We start from the raw sequence: 21,282 nt of genomic DNA, 5'->3' as shown, positions 1-21,282 counted from the left end.
CCCCAGCGCCCGAGCCGCTCCCTCTGCGGCTCGCGCTGATTGGCTGGCGCTGTTGGTTAATGGCACGCGCCTGTGGATGTAGTTATAAGAATCCTCGCGTGCCGGCCCTCAGCTCCAGCAAGTCCCCAGCAGCCTCCCCAGAGAGCGGCAGAGGCGCCGGGGCCGGGCCGCGCCCGCAGCAGGAGCTGGGGCAGCAGCAGCAGCAGCAGGAGGCGGCGGCTCACCGGGAGCAGCCGGGGCGAGGGGCTCAGGAGCAGCAGGAGGTTCCTCGCGGCTGGGTCCCCGGGCAGCAGCGGGCTGCAGCCGCCCCAGCGTGCCCGGGCCAGGGCGCAGCATGGAGACGGTGCTGCTGGAGCATTTCCCTGGGGGGCTGGACTCCTTCTCCTCGCCCCCCTACTTCGACGAGGAGGATTTCTTCACGGACCAGTCCTCCCGCGACCCCCTGGAAGCGGACGAGTTCCTGGAGCAGGACGTGGACTTCCTGAGCCACCAGCTGCAGGAGTATTACCGGGACGGGGGGCAGGGCCAGGGGGGCTATTGCTGCGAGGCGGCGGCCGCCGCGGCCAACTTCTCTTCCTCCTCCTCCCCCTCCTCGCCCAGCTTCCCCTACGAGTGCTGCGGGGCGGCCGCCTCCGAGCTGCTGTCCCCTGGGGGCAGGCTCAAGGCGCTGAGCTCCGCCAAGCGGCGCCGGCGGGTGCGCTCCGAGGCCGAGCTGCAGCAGCTGAGGCAGGCGGCCAACGTGCGGGAGCGCCGGAGGATGCAGTCCATCAACGACGCCTTCGAGGGGCTGAGGTCCCACATCCCCACGCTGCCCTACGAGAAGCGGCTCTCCAAGGTGGACACCCTGCGCCTGGCCATTGGCTACATCAACTTCCTGAGCGAGCTGGTGCAGTCGGACCTGCCCCTGCGGAGCGCCAGCAGCGAGAGCCCCAGCCAGCCCAAGAAAGTCATCATCTGCCACCGGGGCACAAGTAAGTGGGCAGCCCAGGTCCAAATCGCTCCCTGGCGTAACTCCGTTGGCTACCCTGGAGTTACACCAGGGCTGGGTTTACACCTCCCCAGACACACACAAAGACAGGCTCGCACATGCTCTCAGAGGCGCACACGCAGCGCGTTCTCCTTTGAACCGTTTGTCTGAAGGAATGTGCACCTTGCCTGTTGCCACGACTTCTCTCCTAGCGCAAGACTGCAGCTTGGATAGAGAAGGGGTTGAGACCATCCACAGCTAGGCTGACCGGTAGAACCTGGTATTTTCAAACCCAGGAAAGCTGTTAGTCCGTGCATGGCACACGGTAATGCTTATGCATTTAACTGGGTTACCTGCATCACTGAAACGGCCAGGAGCAAAGAGAAGGGGTTCCTGGACTGGTTCCCACTAGTACATAGCAAAATATTTATTTTCCTACTACTCTCTTTTTCCAGGATCACCTTCTCCAAGCGACCCTGATTACGGACTGCCTCCTCTTGCTGGACACTCTCTGTCATGGACTGATGAGAAGCAACTTAAGGAACAAAACATTATTAGAACAGCTAAAGTGTGGACCCCTGAAGACCCCAGAAAACTAAACAACAAATCTTCTCTAAACAACATAGAAAACGAACCTCCATTTGATTTTGTATCATGAATCGTGAATATTTTGACTGTAAATGCAAACATGACACCGGTGTATATTTGTATGTAAAAACCTATATTTTAAACGTAATTTAAAACTCAAAATCTGATGGCAATCAATGTTTTTATTTATCTATTTATTATCAAGTAGCATTAATGAGGTGGTATTGTCTATTTGTATGTGTAATTTATATAATTTATCCTGATTTTAAAATATGCAATAGTTTTATTCCACCAGCACCTTTTGATAACACTGTTCGGAAAACACTTCCAAAATATGAAAATAATTTATTACCACATGTGGACTATTTCTATGTTTGTTAATAATAAACCCTGATTAAACCTTTTAAGGCAGTTTATTTTGTGGGACATCAATGCTAAGACTATGAGGCGATACAATATTGAACTCAAAGAATAGAAAGTTGGAAGTTTCAGCTACATCGCAGACAAGTTACCCTGAAGATGCCAAATAAGACCTGTAGTGTTTAAAGGGGCATTTCCTAAAAAGAGGGATTAGTTCCAGGCTGCTTACGTGGTTCAAACAATGGCAGCATGATATTGTATCCGTACCATGGCCTCAACACCAGAGATGACTAGCGTTCAGCATGAGAAGCGTTTTTGAGGGCTGATCTTACATCAGTGGCTTTTCACACCACACTCTTTAGACGTGCCCTCCTGAAGTGTTTTAAAGTCATGGCTTTGTCCATTTCAGCGGGTACTTCCATTCCCCTCTACTTCTTTACAATGACACGGAGCTGGTTGTGGTTTCCACCACCAAGAACGAGGCTGCTAGTCCAACACCAGCTTCACACGTACTCACGAATCACTTTACTGTGCTTAGAGCTAGCCTACCAAAGAGCACCTGACAGACGATTAGAAACTTCTGGGAACCAACCTGGTTAGGCTGCCCTTAGCTCAGTACAGCTCCAGCGCTGCTGGGCTCAGTACAACGAATTTGGCACCTCTAACAAACAAAGCCCCAAGAAGGCAGAGGACAAGGGATCAGGTGCCACGTTGTTTTACCGCGGTAGCCTGGCCAAGCTGTGTTGCACACCAGCAGCATTTCCTAGCCATGTGAGCACAATGGTGAGCACATGGTGCTGCGGACAGGGCACCAGGGCCAGAGCTGCACACGAATAACAGCACGCGCCCAGCCCCTATAACCCGGGACTAAGTGGTGCAGGTGGGGGCTCGGGCACTCATGAGGACAGGAGTATTGTAAGGGGCTGCGCTTTGTCCGCGGACCAGGCTGTCTTCCAGGAAAAGCCTGATGCCAAGAAGGAAAATAGCACAACCGCCCCAACCCCGTGGGTGCGTCATTTGAGCGAGGAGCTGCTCTGTGGCTAGGAATAACTGGCCGGACCTTGCAGCCCTTACCCTGATAAAGCGCCCGTTGACTTCAAAGCCCGAGCAAGGGCCGCCGGAGCTGAGATCCTTTGCTAGCGGCCCCTTGGACGAGCCTCGGAGGATGCAGCAAGCTCGCCGCTTGGCCACTCCACCTGGCAGAGGAAAGTAGCCGCGAGCGCCTGGGGCCGGCGAGGAAAGTGTTAATGTGTCGCTGCGGGGGAGATGCAGGGCCAGCGCTCGAACCTGGCTGGAGCGGGGGGCGGCGGGGTGAGGAGTCGGGCGGGGGAGCGTGGGCTGCGGGCCTGGTGCTGCTGCTGGCCAACGCCGCAGGTGCTGATTTTCCCGTGGTACCCGCCGCTCCTCAGGCTCAGCCACCGACGTCACTGCTCCCGGGAGAGCCCCAGATGCCCACCCCAGCCTTGCAAGCGGAGTCCCGAGCAGACCTGACCAAACGAGATGCCCAGGCGGATGGGAACGGCACTGGCGAGCCAAGGTATAATTATTACTCCTCGTATACTGGACTCTTTTTTTAGAGCTCACAAACTGGGAGCAATATGTTGCATGCCTGCTAATTGCATTAACCTAGTTAGACACATTTAGTTCCCCTTGTGTTAGCGCGGATGGCATGGACCTCTTCCAGTAGTAATTAGAGGAGCAACTTACCCATACAAACACTGCGGAGCTGGGGCTTCGGTTTTGTTTTTGTTTTTTTAAATTATTCTCTTTTTTTAAAAGCTCAAAAATCTGTGTTGGTTTCAGAATGCAAAGCTCTCCTCTCGTCTCATTCTGCAACGGGAGAGAGAAGTTTGCACCAATGTAATTGAACTTAACTGTGCTCTTTGGGAGAGAAAAAGAGTCAAACTATCATTCGATTTTGTCCTGTATTAGGACCTCATTAAACACAGAAAGTCGCTTTTGCACAAATGCTTCCATCAGGCATGTAATCTCATTACACTCATTAGAAAGTCAAATGTTAGTCGGACTTCAGCTTAATTATAAGTTATGGAAGTGTTGTACAGTTTTCTTCTGTTGTATAGACCCCTCCGTTTCAATTGGCTTTGGTAATGCGGTACTCCACAATTAAAACACTACCATCATTGTTATGTGGCACCTTTTCTCTGGCGTGCCACTTTTTTTGTGATTCAATGCTTCAACACATCCTTTAGTATGATGCAGATCAAGCGGAAGAGCCGGGCTTCGCATGTAAAACACCAGGGTCTCTATCTTGTCACTCTCCTGTCTTGACTTGGCAAGTCCCTTTAAACGCAATCTTCAAAGAGACTGACAGCTTCTTTTTACTTAGTCATAATCCATTCATTCTAATGCAGCAGTTCTGCAAAAACAGTCCTGCAGCAAAAGGCAGAAGGAAACTCTCATTCCAGGTCTTCCTGCCCAAAAGGCGATCAGAGTTCCACGGTTGAAACCAATACAGGCGTTGTTGTCGCAGGAGCAAACGCTGAGATTTGCAGTAGCTTTAGGGTTTTTGCTGCTCAGGAATATTGCTTAGCACTATAAGGACCAGCGTGTGGGCAGGCATGACTGACAGCTATTCAGGCCTCGTCTTAATCAGCCTGCTCCTTTTCTCCCAACGACACTGAAAACGGTAATTGTAATATGTATAAACTAGCCTCTTTCCCCTAGGCATTTACTTTCGCTAAAATGAATTATGCCCCTCTTTAAAACTGATTTCGTCAGTCAAGAGACCCGGTGCATGATCAAAGCTCGGGTCATATTTTAAAACTGCTTTGATATGTGTGCTACCTACAAACAAAACTGCTGAGAATTCCGTGCCAGAGGCTACAGCTTGTGTGTGTTTGAGTTAAAATCTCCCTGTTTCCAAAGTCAGTTCACATCGGCTCTAAAGTGGATGTATTTCACGTCACTGATAGGAGGGAAGTAATGGCTAATATGCAGCTATGAAAATAATGCCGTGACCTAGCCTCTCATTTTCCCCTTTGGTGGTTTCTCATTCTCAGTGCAGGCTGCTTAAGGATGTGACTAATTATAGGCCATACCCCCTCACATTCCCCATGTGAGAAACACACACGGCCAGCCCAGAGATCTCTGATTTATGTTAAAAACAAAAAGAAAAGAAATATCACAAAGGCTGCTTGTATTTTTAAAAGAGGCCTCGAACCATGTAACTTCTCACAGCCTTTCGAGAAGGGGGAATCTGTGCTTGTTAATGTACATGGCCACACCATCCTCTTGAGACCAATAACATTCGTGATGCCCTTTAAAGCCTATTGAAAAGACAATTTAATTGTAAAAAAGACCCCATAAAAACCTAAAAGCATCAATCTCTTTGCCTTAAAATACAGAAAAGGTATGGGAAAGAGAGCAAGCCTCCTCCGGCAAAGCAGGGCGCATAAAGAGGCTGTCATTGGCACTGTGAAATTGTCCCACTGTGATTCCCATGGCCTCTAATCTGCCGATATTAGGATTAACGCCCTATACTGTATGGGGTGTGAAGCCGCTTAAATCCATGAACTCATCCCATTTTCATTAATGTATCTTTCGGTGGCATCGAGTACCAGCTGCGAGGTTGAACAAACACCAGTTGAGTGCTCCCTGGTAAATCTCCCTCTTTCCAAAGCATTCTGCAGCCTGTGGGAATGGTCTTAAATAATTCCACAACAAATTGCATTTCAGAGATCTGGAATCATTGGTAGGCAACGATTCCCACGACGGGATGTGAGGTCTGGCCAACAGGTGTTCGAATTTGGCTGAGGGAGATAGGGAAACCCAGGGAGGGAAAGCTTTGCTGCCAGAAAACAGGCTGCTCAGGCGCCTCTTGCTTTACATGGCGTGGAAGCCGCAGACAATTGAAATGATATCTTTATTGCTAGGTTCATGTCCTAGGCTATAACATATCAATCCCTGTCGTGGTTCTCTAGGATGCACCTGGTATTTCAAACTTGTTCTTTTTGTGCTTCTGGGTCCTGGACTGCAGCTGCCTAAAACAAGCAAAGAGAGAGGCCCTTACAATGTCTCCAAGACGTGTTGGCATGGTTTGCTTGTCTTTAATGTACCATTAACTATTGTCTTTACACAATATGGGAACTGTAAAGCATGACAAGTGTTATAATAAAACACATTTTCAATGATACACTTGGACTTGAAGCTGGGATGCAAGCAAACAAACAGGCCCAAATCTTGTTTTGTCTCCCTTGCTAAGCCTACTGGCAATTAAACTTAAGACCACTGCTTTCCCCCTGATCAGCCAATTAAATTTTATGTCTCCTAATTTTTCACATAGAAAAAAAGTCTCGGGGCTGGCCCCTAAAGACATTGATTTTCTTGCTATCACCTGGCGTTCAGACCTTAGTTCCATTTATCAAGAAGGGAAACGTCAGGCGTTACATAAAGTGACTCTGTTACCATAAGGCTCTCACCATCCTGGCCTATTGTTTTCCCTTGTTAATAACTCATTACCAGGATTTAACAAATCAACCATTACATATGTTTTGTGTCTCCATATTTTGATCCGTACGATTAAGCAGATGTTACGATTGAAAATTGAAAAGTCCAAGGCTACTCTAGGCTGAAAGAAAGAGGGCAGCCTCAAACAACGAGCTAACAATGAGATTCAGAAGATCTTCAGAAAAACATTTACGACCAATAAACAGACTCCAACCTGCTCCATTTCAACCATTGTGTGCCTTGGGGGAATAATTAAGTTTAATAGGAATAGGTCTGAAGGGTTTTCAATGCCAAGACCACAGGTGCGGGGTGGCATGATGAATGATTTGCCTGATTTTTGCCAAGCTCAAGGGCCCTTCTCTTGGACTTTCAAGCAGACAGAAAATATTGTCATTTCTTTTAATTCACAGCATTACTTTCAAGGCGAACAAAGGGGAGGGGGGATGAATGGCTCAGGCTGTAAATGAAGCGCGCCCCGGCGGAGGTGGCCTCGCTGGAGAGAGGCCTCCATGGCTAAGCGCGCTGCTGCGTTTGTGCGCAAGTGTCTCCCTGTGCCACACAAAGACTTCTCTCCCCCCCCCGCCGCCTCCCACCCTCAGCCCACCCCGAGCCGCAGGTTGGGAGCCCCCCGGGGCCTCAGCCCCGCTCCCCAGCGACTTGAGCCAGGCTTCCGAGCGCCCGCTGCCTCCCTGGCAAACTTGGCCAAACTCTCCCCAAACTCTGCAGCCAGCGGCTGTATAGGGACCCCGGCGGAGGCGCGCATGCGCCCCGCCTCTCCCCGCTGCTCCCAGATCTCCGGGGAACCGGAGAGGAGCCGGGCGAGGCGGCCCCAGGGAGGAGGCAGCTCCCAGCTCCAGAGTGAGCCGGTGCCCGGATGCCGTCGGTGGCCCCTCGAGCCAGGAACGGGCCGCAGGCGCAGGCTCTCCGACTGGCCTGGCCACTTTGCGCATGGAGGTCTCCAAGAGGGGCCCCGGGAAGGCAGGGCTGGGCGGGGGCGAAGGGGGCGCTGGGGAGGCTCGGGGGCAGCGGCTGGGGCTTCCCCGAAGGATCTGCCGGGCACCGACCATCCCTCCCGGGGTAAGGAGCTGCCCACACGGCTGCCATGGGGGGCAGAGCAGGGTCCCCCTCCCGCAGGGACGGCGGCGGCAGTGCTCGCTGGATACTGCGGTGCCAGCGGAATAGCTCCCTGGCCAGAGGCGCCGGGGCTGCTTAGCCAGCGGCGTTGTGAGCCTGGGGGCGCCGGCGTGGAGGACCTGCCCCCTGCACAGCATCAGCACCCGGGGCCGGCTCCCCAGGACTGCTGGGCCTTTGCCTTCAGCGCCAACTCATCCCCCTTCCCCGCCAGTGCACCTGCTCCGGGCAACCTGTTGCTCTGAGCTGCTTGGAGAGCTAGAAAGAGGCGCGTTCACTGCCAGAGCCTCTGGGGCAGGGCAGCCAGTGCCATCCCCAGCCCGGGAGCTGGGAGCACGAAGCGAACAGCCCTGCTCGGGGAGAGCGATTTGTTCCGTCTTTTTTACCTTAGGCAACAGCAGAGCTACACCAATGAGAATAACTTCGGCGCTCAGCGCTTCCCCGGCTGGCTCGCCTCGCCTCGCCTTTATCCCAAAGCGCCGGGCTCGCTCAGCCATGCCCCCCGCTAACTGCGCCCCCCTACCCCACACCCAGAGGGGCCCGTCCTGTCGTCAGCAATAATGCTACACGTATGGTCTGTGGTATCCACGCATTCGGGAGTGGAGCAGTGCGTGTGTCTTCTGCAGGAGCAGCGGCTGAACAATTATGTGAACCCCAGAATAGCCCCTAAGACGTATCCCAGTGAAATGACTTTGCAGACCTGCAGCTCTAGCCACCGTACCAACCGCCCCGGTCTACGCGCACAGAACTAGGAGTCAACTTTGAAATGCAACCTAAATCCTTCAGCTTATTAGGTTCCCGTCCCAGTTAGCTTGGGGCTCCCCGGCTAGCCGGAGCAGGAGTCAAACCCTCCCTGAATCGTTAGATGTGCGGCAGGAGTTTTGCGTTTTAAAATGCTGGCAACGGAAGAGATGGGACAAGCTGCCTCTTGCGGGACTGCTCCCTGCTCTATGCAATGCAAATAAAACTAAAACCAAAACGAGCCACTTATAAATGAATTGTGGTTGGCTGCGGCCCCCGTGTGGTGCCTCAGTTTGCAAGGAAATCTCTAGCTTAAACAGGGGGTCCTTCCGTTAACACAAACGTATTAAAGTTTCGTGAAATTACTGGGAAGTTTCTCAAACATGTACCACGCAGACTGGAAGCCCCTTTGATAGGCGCCCCATAGGCACCCGCAAGAAGTTGAGAAGCTTTTCGCTTCCCAGCGTTTGCCCTGCTCGCGGTACTGTCAGTGAGGGCTTGAGCTGGGCTGGCTGGCAAAGTTTGGGGAAAGAAGAAGAAAAGGCGTTGGAAGGGCTTGGGACCCGGTAACGCTCGCAGGTGTAGGACGCAGTGTGTGCTCCCCAGTGGTGAGAGTCTGACAGGGACAGCTGGCTCCGTTTGCACTCTGAAAACACCCCCTCGGTGGACCATACACAACGACACTGACCTTTCTGCAGGGGAACCAGGGATGTGCCTTTGACTGAATTAGCCACAAAGACGTCTTGCTATGACTTTTGTTCCCCCGCCAAAGCAAAGAAATATTGCGTTTAATATGAGAAGTGTTGTCCACAGCTTTTTCGTGCCCCTAAAGAAATATTACAGGGCTGATTTACGTGGGCTGGCTCCTGAGGCGCTCTCCCCAAGACTTGGGGCTGAGGAGGCGCATGCCTCTCTCCAAAGCGCCCAGGCTGTGCCGCGGCGATTTTATTAATCTTTTCTTCGGGCAATACTTGGAAATACATCATTGTCACCGGGGTGGGGTGATAGATTATCTGGAGCACAGAGCCCCTTCCCAAGGTCAAGTTGAAGATTCTTGTTTGCTGTTTAACTGGAGTTTGTTAAAACGCCGAACAATGCCTGCCTGCTCGCCTTTCTCTTGTGCGAGTGTGGCATTAGAAAGGGGCTTTTCCTATTGCACAGACCCGCGGATCTTTAATCCTCCTGGGTTAGCGAGTTTTTGCAAACAAGGTTTGTTAGTGTAACAAGAAATACTGAAATTAGCAAGTCTGTGAAGGGGGAAGGCATTGCATGGTCTGTATGTGGTCTCAGAATGCAGCGAAACGTTTCGTTGCTCTCTACAAGGTGTGAGCCTGTCTTTGCACAATAACAGCCACAAATCTGTTTTCCTGGGTCCTGAAGTAAGTTTTGGGAGTTGTACTTCTCAGACAAGGAGAAACCGCCCGCTTTGCTGGTTAGCGGTTTGAGGGGAGCTGTTGCCAATCGTCTTATTAGCATTTAACCTGCTGTCAGAAGGACTCAGTGAAATAAACGTTGTGAATGTTACGGGCAAAAGTTTTATTTCGCATCGAGCAGACTTTTGAGGTCTGCTTTAAACAGTTTCCTCTCCCCCCCCCATCTGATGATTGATATTTTTTATTCAGACAACTTTTATTTACCTTGCAAAAATGTTCGGGACAAATGTGATAAATTACAGATATGCAAATTTCTTTGAATGGTGTTGTAAGTGTGTCTAGCTGGAGCTGAATAACTCCTTGCAAGTCGGTCTGTGCGCACTCAGGACCCCAGGGAGCTGATCAAAGCACCCATTCTCTTTCATCCCCAGTATTCTCCTCCAAACTATTTCGATACAATATGTTTCCATGATGCACTTAATGTGCTAGGGACATAGAACTCATTACAACCTAGCTAGTTCTGCCGACCCCTTTGTTCAGCAGCATAAAGTTAAAAGGGGAGGAGGGGGGCTCTGCCAGTTGCCAGCTTTCTGAAATGCTAAAGCATGCGTCATTTTTCACCAGGTCTCGTCTTGATATACTCAAAAGACAAACTATGAAACCGGCCTCAGCCCTTTCTGGCATTAATTACATTGCTGTCCAGCCGATCTGTTTTTCCTATTATATGCATTTCTCAGCAGGGATTTTTTTTTTTGCAAGCCTAATGCAGCTGCGTGTTAAACTATGAATGCATTTTTATCAGTATGGAAAGTTAAGTGTAAAGACTGCAAAATGTGCAGCGCTGTGCTTAAGGTTTTCCTTGTTCGTACCATATTTTGTGGCAATGGATTTTGGGAGTGTTTTGCAATATTCTAGATCTTAAGTTATTGCTGTTGCCTCACATTATGATCAGTTTAGAACAGATTGTTACAGATAAGGATCCTTTATTGTTGGAGCCAGTTTTCATGTGTACTGAATTCTGATTTGACCAACAAATATATTCTTACATCACATGGAACATTTCAAGTATTCTTAATAGCTGGGTATTAAACCCAAATTCAGAGCTATCAGTTTCAACCACACTGCGAAGTTGCCGCTGTTTGGGGAAATTACTCCAGCAGGATGACAGTAAGAATATAAACCCGATTTCACTTGGTAGGGTATTTGTTTATGGGGTTGATTGGTTGACGGAAATGGCTGGCAGCCAGTTCTGGGAAAGATTCCAGACCTGACTCCGATTAACCCTCTCTGGTGAAACTCTGCTGGAAACCAACTCACCAGCAATTGCCATTAATCTACTTACTAATTAAGCCAATTCATTTCTAAAGGAGAAAAATTCCTTTCTTTGGCCAAAGTGATGGGAGGAAATTTGAAAGAAGCGCCAAACTGTGTAACTGTAATTCAGCCAAGGACTGCTAAAACAAGGTGTTGATATATAGCAGGAGATTTAAAACACGTTTCTAGGGCAACAATCCTTTGGAGACGGTGGTATATAGTGCATAGTAGATGAAGCTCGAATAATGGTGGACTGCAGTGTGCAACTATATGGGCATGGGATGGAAATCAGGCTGCTTTTCCCCATTAAACCCTCTCAGTCTTTTACTCATCTAGTAAATTATCTACCCGGGGTTAAAACATTTCAGCTTTGCAGGACACCAAAAAGGAACATATTTCCTGGGATCTAATGAATAGTTTTGCGAAGTATTATGGAAGTTTTGTCCAGCATAAATGATGAACCTCTTAACTTTGTTCATGGAGAAGTTGAATCAAACCGCAAAACAGATAAATGGAAATGAAAACTATGTACTGAACGCAGTCGATTATTAATGACACTAGCAAGCAGTTCTTAGTTTGCTTTGGCAGTTGTCAAAGAAAGGTAGGACGGAAAGCTTTTCACAACCACTTGAGGAAATTAGCGCTTTTACATTTATTGGTCAGTATTTTAAAACAATATTATATATTTATAAACACCTTAAACACACATCTATGATATACACACAAATCTGCTTAGACTATTGGCTGATAACTTGTAATTTCTCAAATTACCAGTTCATGGTAACTATGGAAATGTTTTAATTTGTATAATTTAAGTCCCTTTGGATGAAAATAAAGATGTCAATGAATAAGAAAATATGAATCAATAGCCCATAAAACATCAATGCCACTAAATTCACTCCAGCTATTCGGCTAGGCAGAATCTAAGGGCCAAATCATGCAGTCTTTCTTCTCTCTGTAAGTTTTATTAAACTCGGTGGAGCTACTGAAGTAATTATAGGTTTCAAGATCGGGCTCTGCTTATGGTTCAAAAGCTTGCAATCAAAGCCTTGTACTTCCAGCCGTTTATGCTTGCTCAGTTTAAGGACTAGCTCTTAAATCAAACTATCAGTTCATGTGGTGTAATGTAGGGGTTTCTAAACAAGGCTGGTGGTGTATTTGATTGAAGTTCAGTCTTTACTCAGAATAAAACTTTGCTCTTAAAAAAAAAAAAGTAGAACTGCGAATCAGGCCATGCATGGAACAAATATGGAGCCAAGATGGAATGTCATCCGATACACGTTTATATCCCCATTCTGATCATCACCTAGAACTTGAAGAAAGGAACGCGTGCAGGTGGGAGAGTTGCGTCTTTAAATTCCTGTCATTCACTTCAAATACACACTACCTGACTTTGGAGAATCAAAGTGTTCACAGCTTCCTAGCGAGGCAACACAGAGAAACATTTCCTGGACCACATGAAGACCTATGGGCATTTATTTCCTTGCGAGCCTGCTCTCTCTGTCTCTCCCCACAGAAGGCACTGCTCCAACTGTCAAGTTAACGTGGACGGAGGTGAAGGAAAAGGAGGACTCCCAACAAATTCTTCATCCCCAGAAACTAAAAGAGAAAAGATGGAGAAGACATGAAACATCAGAGCACAAATCATGCAGGAAACATGACAGAACAAACTTACTCAGGCTGAGGCTCAAACTTGCTCGACTTGTTGCATTATTTCAGATCACTTCCTAGACAGAATGAAGGTGTTCAGGAGTTTGTTTTGTGCGTTCCCCTGATGCACACTAGGTGACACCAGGAGTCTGGGGTTCTTGTGAGCAGCAATGTAAAGCATATACTCTGAAATATAGTGATCCCCTTCATAGTGAAAGTGACAGCATGACCGAGCCTTCCGTCTGCACACCAGCAAAGCCTACTCTGCTCCCCAGTTATTCTGGACACCTGTGCTATCGAATACAACAGCGCAGTTAAATGTGCAATACAGCCACCAGTGCCCACTATTCAATACACACCTGAAGCTCAGCTTTAACTTTGCCATTCATTTGTTTTCTCATTAGTTTTAAACCACTGCGTTATCTTTATGATCCAAGTCCCTCTTTGGTTTACCACGGTGTAGTAGCCCTTAGCTACTGCCCTTAGCAATCTGCCAGCCCTTTCTACAATAGCCTGTACAGACCAGGTGAACTTGTAAAACAAAACAACTTTTGCTTTTCCTATTTTTTTCGGATGTATGTTCATTTTAGTCTACATTTAATGTTGATTTGTTCTAGGCCTTCCATTTATAATTAGTACATTATGATTTTTTATTTTTTTAAAACAGCAGGTAGCGTTTGATGATGGTCAGCACTGGGGGGTTATTATGTAGACATTGCTCCACTTCTGAATTGTGGTCTATAAGGAGAAGTGCTTAGCCATCACGCTGAGCAGTGATTTTCTGGGTCCAGGCGTTGATGTCGGAGGCAGATTTACATTCTGAGTTATTGGGGGAAGGGGGGAAGCATACAGAATACCGTATATATGTATATATAGGTATCTCACACGGAGTACTACCGAGTGAAGAGCTGACATTAAATGCTAACATAAATTAAAAATGTGATGCAATAAAATTTCTGTGCAAAATTGCTATTTTAAATTCAACACTGTTGATCATGTGTAGGAAGAAACGCTTATGCCATCTCATCAATTAAGAGCTTATTATGAATTAAAGCTGTCACCTATTCCATTACGAAAGTTTTGTTTTTTGAAAGTTGAAAAAACTCAGTGGGCACCCACAGAACCCTATATAGGAACGCCAAAGGCATCAAACGTCCCTTTTCATCTGATGAGAACAGCACATTTCTAATTCTTTGGGAAAGGTAATGATTTCTGTCAGACTAATGTCCTCCTGAAAGCCACTGGAGAACACAAAAGGACCTGCTTTCAGCACTTTCTGAACAACTGCGAACACCACCGAATAACGCCATCCATTTAGTGTTGACATAACTAGAAGATGCATTGTAAACAGAATATTCAGGTGTATATTTTTTCATAGACAGAACATAGGATCTACACCTTTTCCTGAAATCATCAATGCATCACAGAGACTTTATGCCTTCCCTTTGTGAGCTGGATATCTACTAGATATAACTTCAGTGCAAATAGAAAGCTACAGATAATACATTCAACATTATATATTTTAAATATGTACATCCCATCCTGGGTTACTTTTGGGGGGTAGATTATGTGTGTGCGCCCAGGGAAGTAGCTAGTTAAATTGAAACAAATTAAGTATTTAATGAATACATCTATGGACAAGCAATCAATGGGCAATGCACCTAACACTAAAAAGAAGAATGTTCAATATTACATAAACTAAATCTCTGGAAAATACTATCATTGTGTCAGTTCACTAAAGTGAGGAAAATTTATGCATCACCCAATATTCTCAAATGATAGTTGTAATAGTGGCTACAAACAGAATTTGAAAAAGAATCAGGAAAGATCGTCCCCCAAATATTTGATAGCAAACCTGAACACAAGACATTAACTAGGACAATATTCATTAATATCACAACCAATATGGAATTTCTTCATTTTAAGTCTCTCTTTTAGATAGTAAAAAATAGGATGTAAATATCCTAAAAAGACTAATGACATTTCACAGGTAATGCAATTTAGAAAGAAACACTTCCATGTTTTCTTTTCCAACAATGTGCATTTTTGTAAACTGGTATAAATTGCAATTCAAAAGCACTGATCTCGCCATCCCCAATCATTTTTTATACTGATCAAATGAATGCAGATACTCCCATTTGGGAGGGGCGACATGACATTTCACTTGGCAGTTCTAAACAGGTCACAGACCTTTCACAGACCCTAAGGCAGTGGGAGGGAGCTCTTTAGGAAACCGTGTAACCAAATCAAACCAATGGTTACCCCTTTTCAATACCATTGGAAAGGTTTTCACAATGCCATTCACATAGCAGCAGAGAAACTGAAAGAATGGTCATCCAATGGAAATTTCTTTTCCTTTGTTTAAACTTACAGAGCTTAAAAATACTAGAAAACAATTACATTTTGTAGGACAAAAAGGTAAACAAGTACTGTACATACATGCAGACTTGTATGTTATAGGCCTTGGTGTGGCTAGGTGCTTATATGTATATATGCACACATATGAATTTGTATATGTACATTTATTGGAGATGTTGCTTTGTGTGAAGCCATAGGCACAAAGACACAACATGGCTGCCCTGGAGATGACCTATTGCTTTCAAGTTGCTTGAACACATCAGAATTTCTATTGTTAAGGTTGATTAATTGAAACTGATAAGTTACCATGAATAAAGATTGTTTTTCTGTTTAATGTGGTGGGCCTGATTTGGTAAATGCTTCATTCATGTAGCCTTGCAGTGCAGCATATGGGCAAGATTCATTCAGTATCACAAACATACACAATTTATTATGCTTGTATGGTCACAACCAAAAGGTCTTTCTATTTTAATGACAAAGTTTGAATGAAAAAATCCATTTAAAGAGTCACTAACATTAAATGTGATTTTGTAATTTATTCTTGTTCTTGGCACCCCATGAATTAAAACCATTTGAAAAGTATAGACGTTAAATTCAGTAAAACAAATACATGTGCTAACAGCATTTCAGAGATCTTTAAAAGTAAGCAAACAGTTTATCTAAAATGTTTGTAGACATATGAAGACAGCACGTTATGGTCTGGTGCCATCTTGTGTCACATACCACTGATAAAGTTATCACTATAATGTTTCAATGAGATACTGTCAATATTGGTCTGAGTTCCACATTCCCATGGTTTATATTGGAAAAGGCACAGGAGACTATTTAGTGAATAAACAAGCCAATTTTCCAGCCTTGTCCTTTTCATGAGTAAAATCAGCTGCCAAAGTTCCATAAATCTTTCAGCTTCAACGATGTCAAGAATATGTCATGTCCTACTGGCATTTTGCAGTAATTTTATCAGAATATTTACAAATTAAGCTGTCTAATTTATATTTACATGATTACATCAGAAACACATTACATCATAAAATAGAACATCAAATAATCATTTATGGCAAACCTATTGTTTCCCTGGTTTTGTGTGTCCTGACACACAGAATATGTAAAAATATTTCCAAACATATATATACACACTCATGCACACTTCACTCTGATATCTGGTATGGTGATCTCCCACTAACTTCAACAGGGCCAGGATTTCATCCACAGGGTGCAAAGAGAGAGAAACCTCCCTCAAGCCGCCTGCTGGGGTATCCTTGGCGAAAGTCTTCAACAGGCTACTACACCTCCTTCCCTGAAGCAGGGGACGTGTTAGAGCAGGGCAGGGGGAGTGGCCCAAGAGCAATGCACTTTGGCAATAGCCAGCTGGTCGCTAGAAGACCCCCGCCAGCTGATGCCGTTTACAGCACCCCCCAGGCTGTTCTATCCTGGGCCTAGGGGGCATGACCACTTCTTGATAGCCCCATCTCACTGCTGCGCCCAGCACTATTTGGACGCAGTGGAGAACTTGATCCACAATCTTCAAGCTGAGTCTTTTATGGTTGTGACCATTAATTATTTCTGTACTCTGAGCTAGGGGCTGATCCTGAGTGCTGAGCGCCTTCAGTGCTAACTACAGAAAATGGGAACAGAGGATGTTCAGTACCTAGCCTGGTCAAGCCTTATAAACACAGGGAAGACAAACTTAGTGCTCTTCTCTGCACCGTACAGGTAGCAACACAGCTCTCAGACAGGAATTGGACATTTTAAGCACGATGGGCCAAAGCGATTCTTGCTGTTGTTCCACTGGAGTTACTGGAGTGCCATCAGGAATTCCTTTGGCTGTAGATGTGTAACCAAATAGAGTGCCTGCTCCAAGATATATTCAAGTTCATTACGTTAGATCGGTGATCTATAGATAATAAACTTCTGTTATAACTTGTATATCTTAAACGCTCAAACCTACACGGTGCCGTACCCATAACTGTGCCCATTTTAAAACCACCACCATCAATTAAAAACTCTCCTCTGCTCTTGCTATGTCCAAGTTAAACTTAGAGCCTGTCTGAAAAGGAAGAATGTTTTCCTTGTGGGACAAATAGTCCTTAATCAGAAACAGGACTTAATGCCAGCGGTAGGGTAATGCAAAGCAGCTTCTGGCATCTTTTCTGACCACAATAACGTTTGTTCTCAGACACTCTAGATTCCATAATCATATTGTTTCTTTGTCACATATTTTGTTCAGTTCTTTTATTAAGTCAAGTATCCTACCTATAGTACTGGATGATATGAGAAAAAAGTCCCCGGTTGACTCTATGGAAACGAAATTAAGTTTCTTTTATTTAAGCTAAATCCTATAATTTATTTTTACAATTATATGTACAGGTTTTCTTTTTCAGAAATGTACCTATATCTAGGTTTCCCATTGCTGCCGCATCTGTACTACTTTGTCCAGTTGCAGAGTGATATGGATGATATCAAGACATTAGCTGCAAACGTTATTATAATCTTTTTTTATTCAGTGGTTCCCAGTGAATCATTCTATAATGAAAACATAATTTGTTTTATGCAGAGTGCTTTGTGTTTTTTACATTTATGTTTTATACATTTCCAGTAACAATGTGCTGAATATCAAGACCAACATGCAATGCATCTTGGTAAAGGGAGGCAATACAGTGCCATGGGTAGATCCAAAGATGGCGAATCTGGCTCTGCCACTGACTTCCTGTGACCATGGGGAAATCACTGAACCTTTCTGCACATCAGTTTCCCTATCTGTGAAATAGGGGTATTGACATTTACTCTTTTTAAGGGTAGTTTGATATCTGTGGATTAAATTGTTGAGTTATACAAGGAATACACACGTGGCTCTTACTAGGTGTGTCAGTAGTTCTGAAGCTGGGACACAGTTAATCCCCCAAAGAATATGACATCCTATGAGCTGTAGTCCATGAGAACATGGAGCTGCCTAACTGTAGGGCAATATATTGCTGTCTCTGGACTTGACTAAATTCTGAGAGGCGGGCAGCCTGACTGATGTTTATGAATGGAGTCAGCATAGAAATAGTTCACTCTTTGCACATTTGGAATGTCACTGCACAACTCCAGAACTCCAAAGTTAATCACTGTGCACTGAAAAGTGCCAGAAGAAAGAATGGGGGGATGGACAGAAAACCAGGAAAGAAATGGTGTATCTTTATATGAACTGCTCAAGAATGTGTTTATAAATCAGTAAGAGCCAACTGTTGAATGTGTTCAGCATCTTCAACTGCCAATGGGTCAAATCCCACACTTGTCGAAGTCAATGAGAGAGCTGCTAATGATTGCAGTAGGTGAAGGATCAAACCCATTGATTTCAATGGGAGTTCAAAGCACTCAGAAAAAAATCCTCAACATGCTAAAGAACCTCTTAGGATCTGATCCTTTCTGTATATGGGAGTAATGCTGGTACTCACACCACAGTCATGCATCTGCCCAAGCCAATAGGAGTTTTAATCCAGTATTTTTAAAATTACCTATAAAACACTAAAACTACCTACAGTTTTGGGGCAATTTTCACCATATTAAAGGGACATTAATAAGCATAATAAGATAGGTGTAAGGAAAGAGTGCAAGTTTTGGAGTCTATTTTCAAAGTCCATGTAATTTTCTGTTTTTTCCCCCATAGAAAACAAAACCAACCCCAAAACAAAAAACAAAGATAACCCCATTATGACACACTTTTTTTTAAAACCATATCAGTTCCAGGAATGCAACATTTATTGAAGACCTTCAACAGCAAACCAGTTTATCTGGTTTTAATTTAACATGTAAGGGTTTGATCCTGTTCCTATTAAAATTAATGGGAGTTTTCCCACTGACTATAGTAGAAGTCTCTTAATTAGATAAGAATCTTTATTTGGTTTGTGCAGATAAGATATTATTATAAATAATTAGTGAAATATGGATTTTAAATTTATGAAAAAATTCTTTGACAGTGTCCTTTCAAGCACTTTTAGACTGACCTCTTAACCTCCTCTTCCTGGATTGACAGAGTAATTTGATACAGAAACAAACAATGTAATCTATCAGAATAATTTGTGTTACCTCTGTGCATCAGATATTTATGTTTGAGCTTTCTCTTACTGACAACCCACGTAAAGAGTCACTGTTACTTTGCATTTTTATCTCAGAGATTCGTGTCTTTTCTACTCATTAAGAATGTGTCTAGAGATTACAAAGTCAATAGTACACAAATACTGGACTGTGAGAAAAGTCTTCTAGAGTACATAAAATCAACTGCAGTTCGTGTCATACAATGGAAGGCTTAGCTGTTCTTAGCTGTCCAAATTTATCATTATTACATAGAAACAGAATAAAAAATTGTTGCAAATTTTTACTTATAAAATGTATTATACCTGTTTATAACAATGTTTAAAATGTTGGAAGATACACATTCATCCTTTGACTATACTAACTACTTCTTATATCACAAGCTTATTTATCTATTCCCTTTATACATAATTTCTGTAACCTACAGTATATTTACCACTTTTGAAACATAAAAAATTCTGCTAATACATCAGTTTCTTTCGGCTGAAAGCATATTATTGTTCAGAATAAATCATCAACATCTTACCTTTAGATTAAAATAGTACCTCTTCTGCTATCAAATATCAAAATATTAGTGTTTCAGAAAAATCAAGATACTGATCTAACTGAAGCACCAGTTATGAAACCATGTACAATGCAGTGGAAGAGGTCATAATAATTTCACAATTATCTTGATGGATCATCCTCATTCCTCAATAAAGATGAGAAGTGAGGCTTGGTTTACACTGCAAAGTTTTGGCGATATAGGTATGTTGGTTAGGAGTGTGAAAAAATCACACCCCCTTTGCCAACATAACTATGCTGGCACAACCCCTTGTGGATGCAACTAAACCAACAAAAGAGTGCTCTTGTTGGCATAGTTTATGCCATTCAGGGAGGTGGTTTAGCTATTCTGGGAGAACTCTTTTTGCCAACTTATGCGGCATCTCCACTAGGAGGCTTTGCTAGTACAGATATACCGGCAGAGGCTCTGTAGTACAGATAAGCCCTAATTTATTCTTTATGGGCCTGATTAAAACTCATTGAAGTCTATGCAGACTTCTACATTGATTAAAATCTTTGGATTAGGCCCTATGGACCTTGGTCATGCTGAGCAGTACTAAAAATGAAACTATTTGCATAAGTAAGCAGCACTCAGTGTGAGTAAGATTGCAGAATAGGGCCATCCTTTGTGTACAGACTCTTGGGGTTTTAGGATGTTCATTATGAAATATTGTCTTCATTTATTAAAATTATAATATTTATAAAATATAATATTTGTTAACCATTGAAACCTTTACACACACCCTCTTTCTCTGTGTTATATTTCCTGTATGCTCCCAATGTGTTCAACTATAAAAGGAAAGAGACTGACTTTAAAACAAAACAATCATGCCCAATCTACATGAAAGGGGCTTTAGATATGGGCAGTCCCAAATGTACAGCTAGATAAATATCACAAACATTTTTTTTGCTAAGATTTGTTTGAATAACAACCTCTTTAATTTACTTTCTACAAACATCCTTCTCAGTGATTCATCTGAAAGAGTATTTGCAGAAAGCGAACGTATCAGAAAAAATTATGTGAATATAGGCTCACATAAGGTTCATGCTGGAAGAGTTAGCATAATCATCTTGAAATCTCTATGATTTCTAATTCTACTAATCCAGATAGGAAACAGAACCACCACCATGTGAATTAGGTGTCCAGTTGTACAATTCAAATAGTCACAGTAATAGTAAACAACCTATAGTTTCATCCAGTCTTACCTGAATGCAGTGCTCCCTCTGATCCTTACACTTAAGTCAAATGTATTAGAAGATCATTATTGTTTTGTAATTTGTTTGATTTTTGCAAAAAGAAAAAAGATTTATTCTAAACAAATAAGATAAATGGTACCGAGAGCCAAGTCTTCTGAATTAAACAAACCACAGCTCCCTAGAAGATGAACAAAAGGCCACCACTAACTATGAATAATGTTGATTGACCATAATTTCTGTTCAGAATTAGCTTTAGAAAATATGTAGTTACAAAACAAAGTACATTTCTGACTAGGAAAGTGTACTAGCTGAAAGAATGTGCGAACAGTGCAGAATGTCCATGGTGCTGAAAAGCTAGAGTTATATATGGTTTGGCAAGGGGTGGAAAGGGATACAGGGCAAGGGCTGGATTGTGCACCATTGAAGTCAGTGGGAGCTTTGGCATTGTCTTCAGTGCAGGATCAGACCCCCAAGCACATCTTCACAGTTAGAGTAGAGTGAGTTAGGGAACAAACATGA

General features: G+C 44.3%; 2 protein-coding genes across 3 annotated transcripts in view; one reads left to right on the top strand and one right to left on the bottom strand.

The window, feature by feature from the left end:
- The first annotated feature begins 334 nt into the window (after positions 1 to 334).
- PTF1A (pancreas associated transcription factor 1a) lies at positions 335 to 1,625 on the top strand. Its single transcript, XM_030549301.1, has 2 exons — positions 335 to 971; positions 1,423 to 1,625. Exons 1-2 carry the CDS (start codon positions 335 to 337, stop codon positions 1,623 to 1,625), a joined length of 840 nt encoding a protein of 279 aa, XP_030405161.1.
- Positions 1,626 to 11,590: 9,965 nt separating this feature from the next.
- The window catches only part of C2H10orf67 (chromosome 2 C10orf67 homolog), a 123,343-nt gene continuing 113,651 nt past the window's right edge, over positions 11,591 to 21,282 (bottom strand). For both annotated transcript variants that reach the window (XM_030550369.1, XM_030550370.1), the window contains one exon: positions 11,591 to 12,540. In XM_030550369.1, coding sequence (XP_030406229.1) covers positions 12,476 to 12,540 — 65 coding nt within the window. In that variant the 3' untranslated portion in view covers positions 11,591 to 12,475. The remainder of the gene's footprint in view (positions 12,541 to 21,282) is intronic.

The sequence above is a fragment of the Gopherus evgoodei genome, chromosome 2 (genome assembly GCF_007399415.2).
Source record: "Gopherus evgoodei ecotype Sinaloan lineage chromosome 2, rGopEvg1_v1.p, whole genome shotgun sequence".
NCBI classification, from domain to species: Eukaryota; Metazoa; Chordata; order Testudines; family Testudinidae; genus Gopherus; species Gopherus evgoodei.
The sequence above is the reverse complement of the archived record's forward strand: the minus strand, read 5'-3'. Positions and strand labels throughout refer to the sequence as shown.

Excerpts from the sequence above, each read along its gene's own strand:
- PTF1A (XM_030549301.1), top strand. The coding sequence starts at position 335 with ATGGAGACGGTGCTGCTGGAGCATTTCCCTGGGGGGCTGGACTCCTTC. Across the intron at positions 972-1,422 it reads CATCTGCCACCGGGGCACAA|GATCACCTTCTCCAAGCGAC; the intron begins GTAAGTGGGCAG and ends CTCTTTTTCCAG.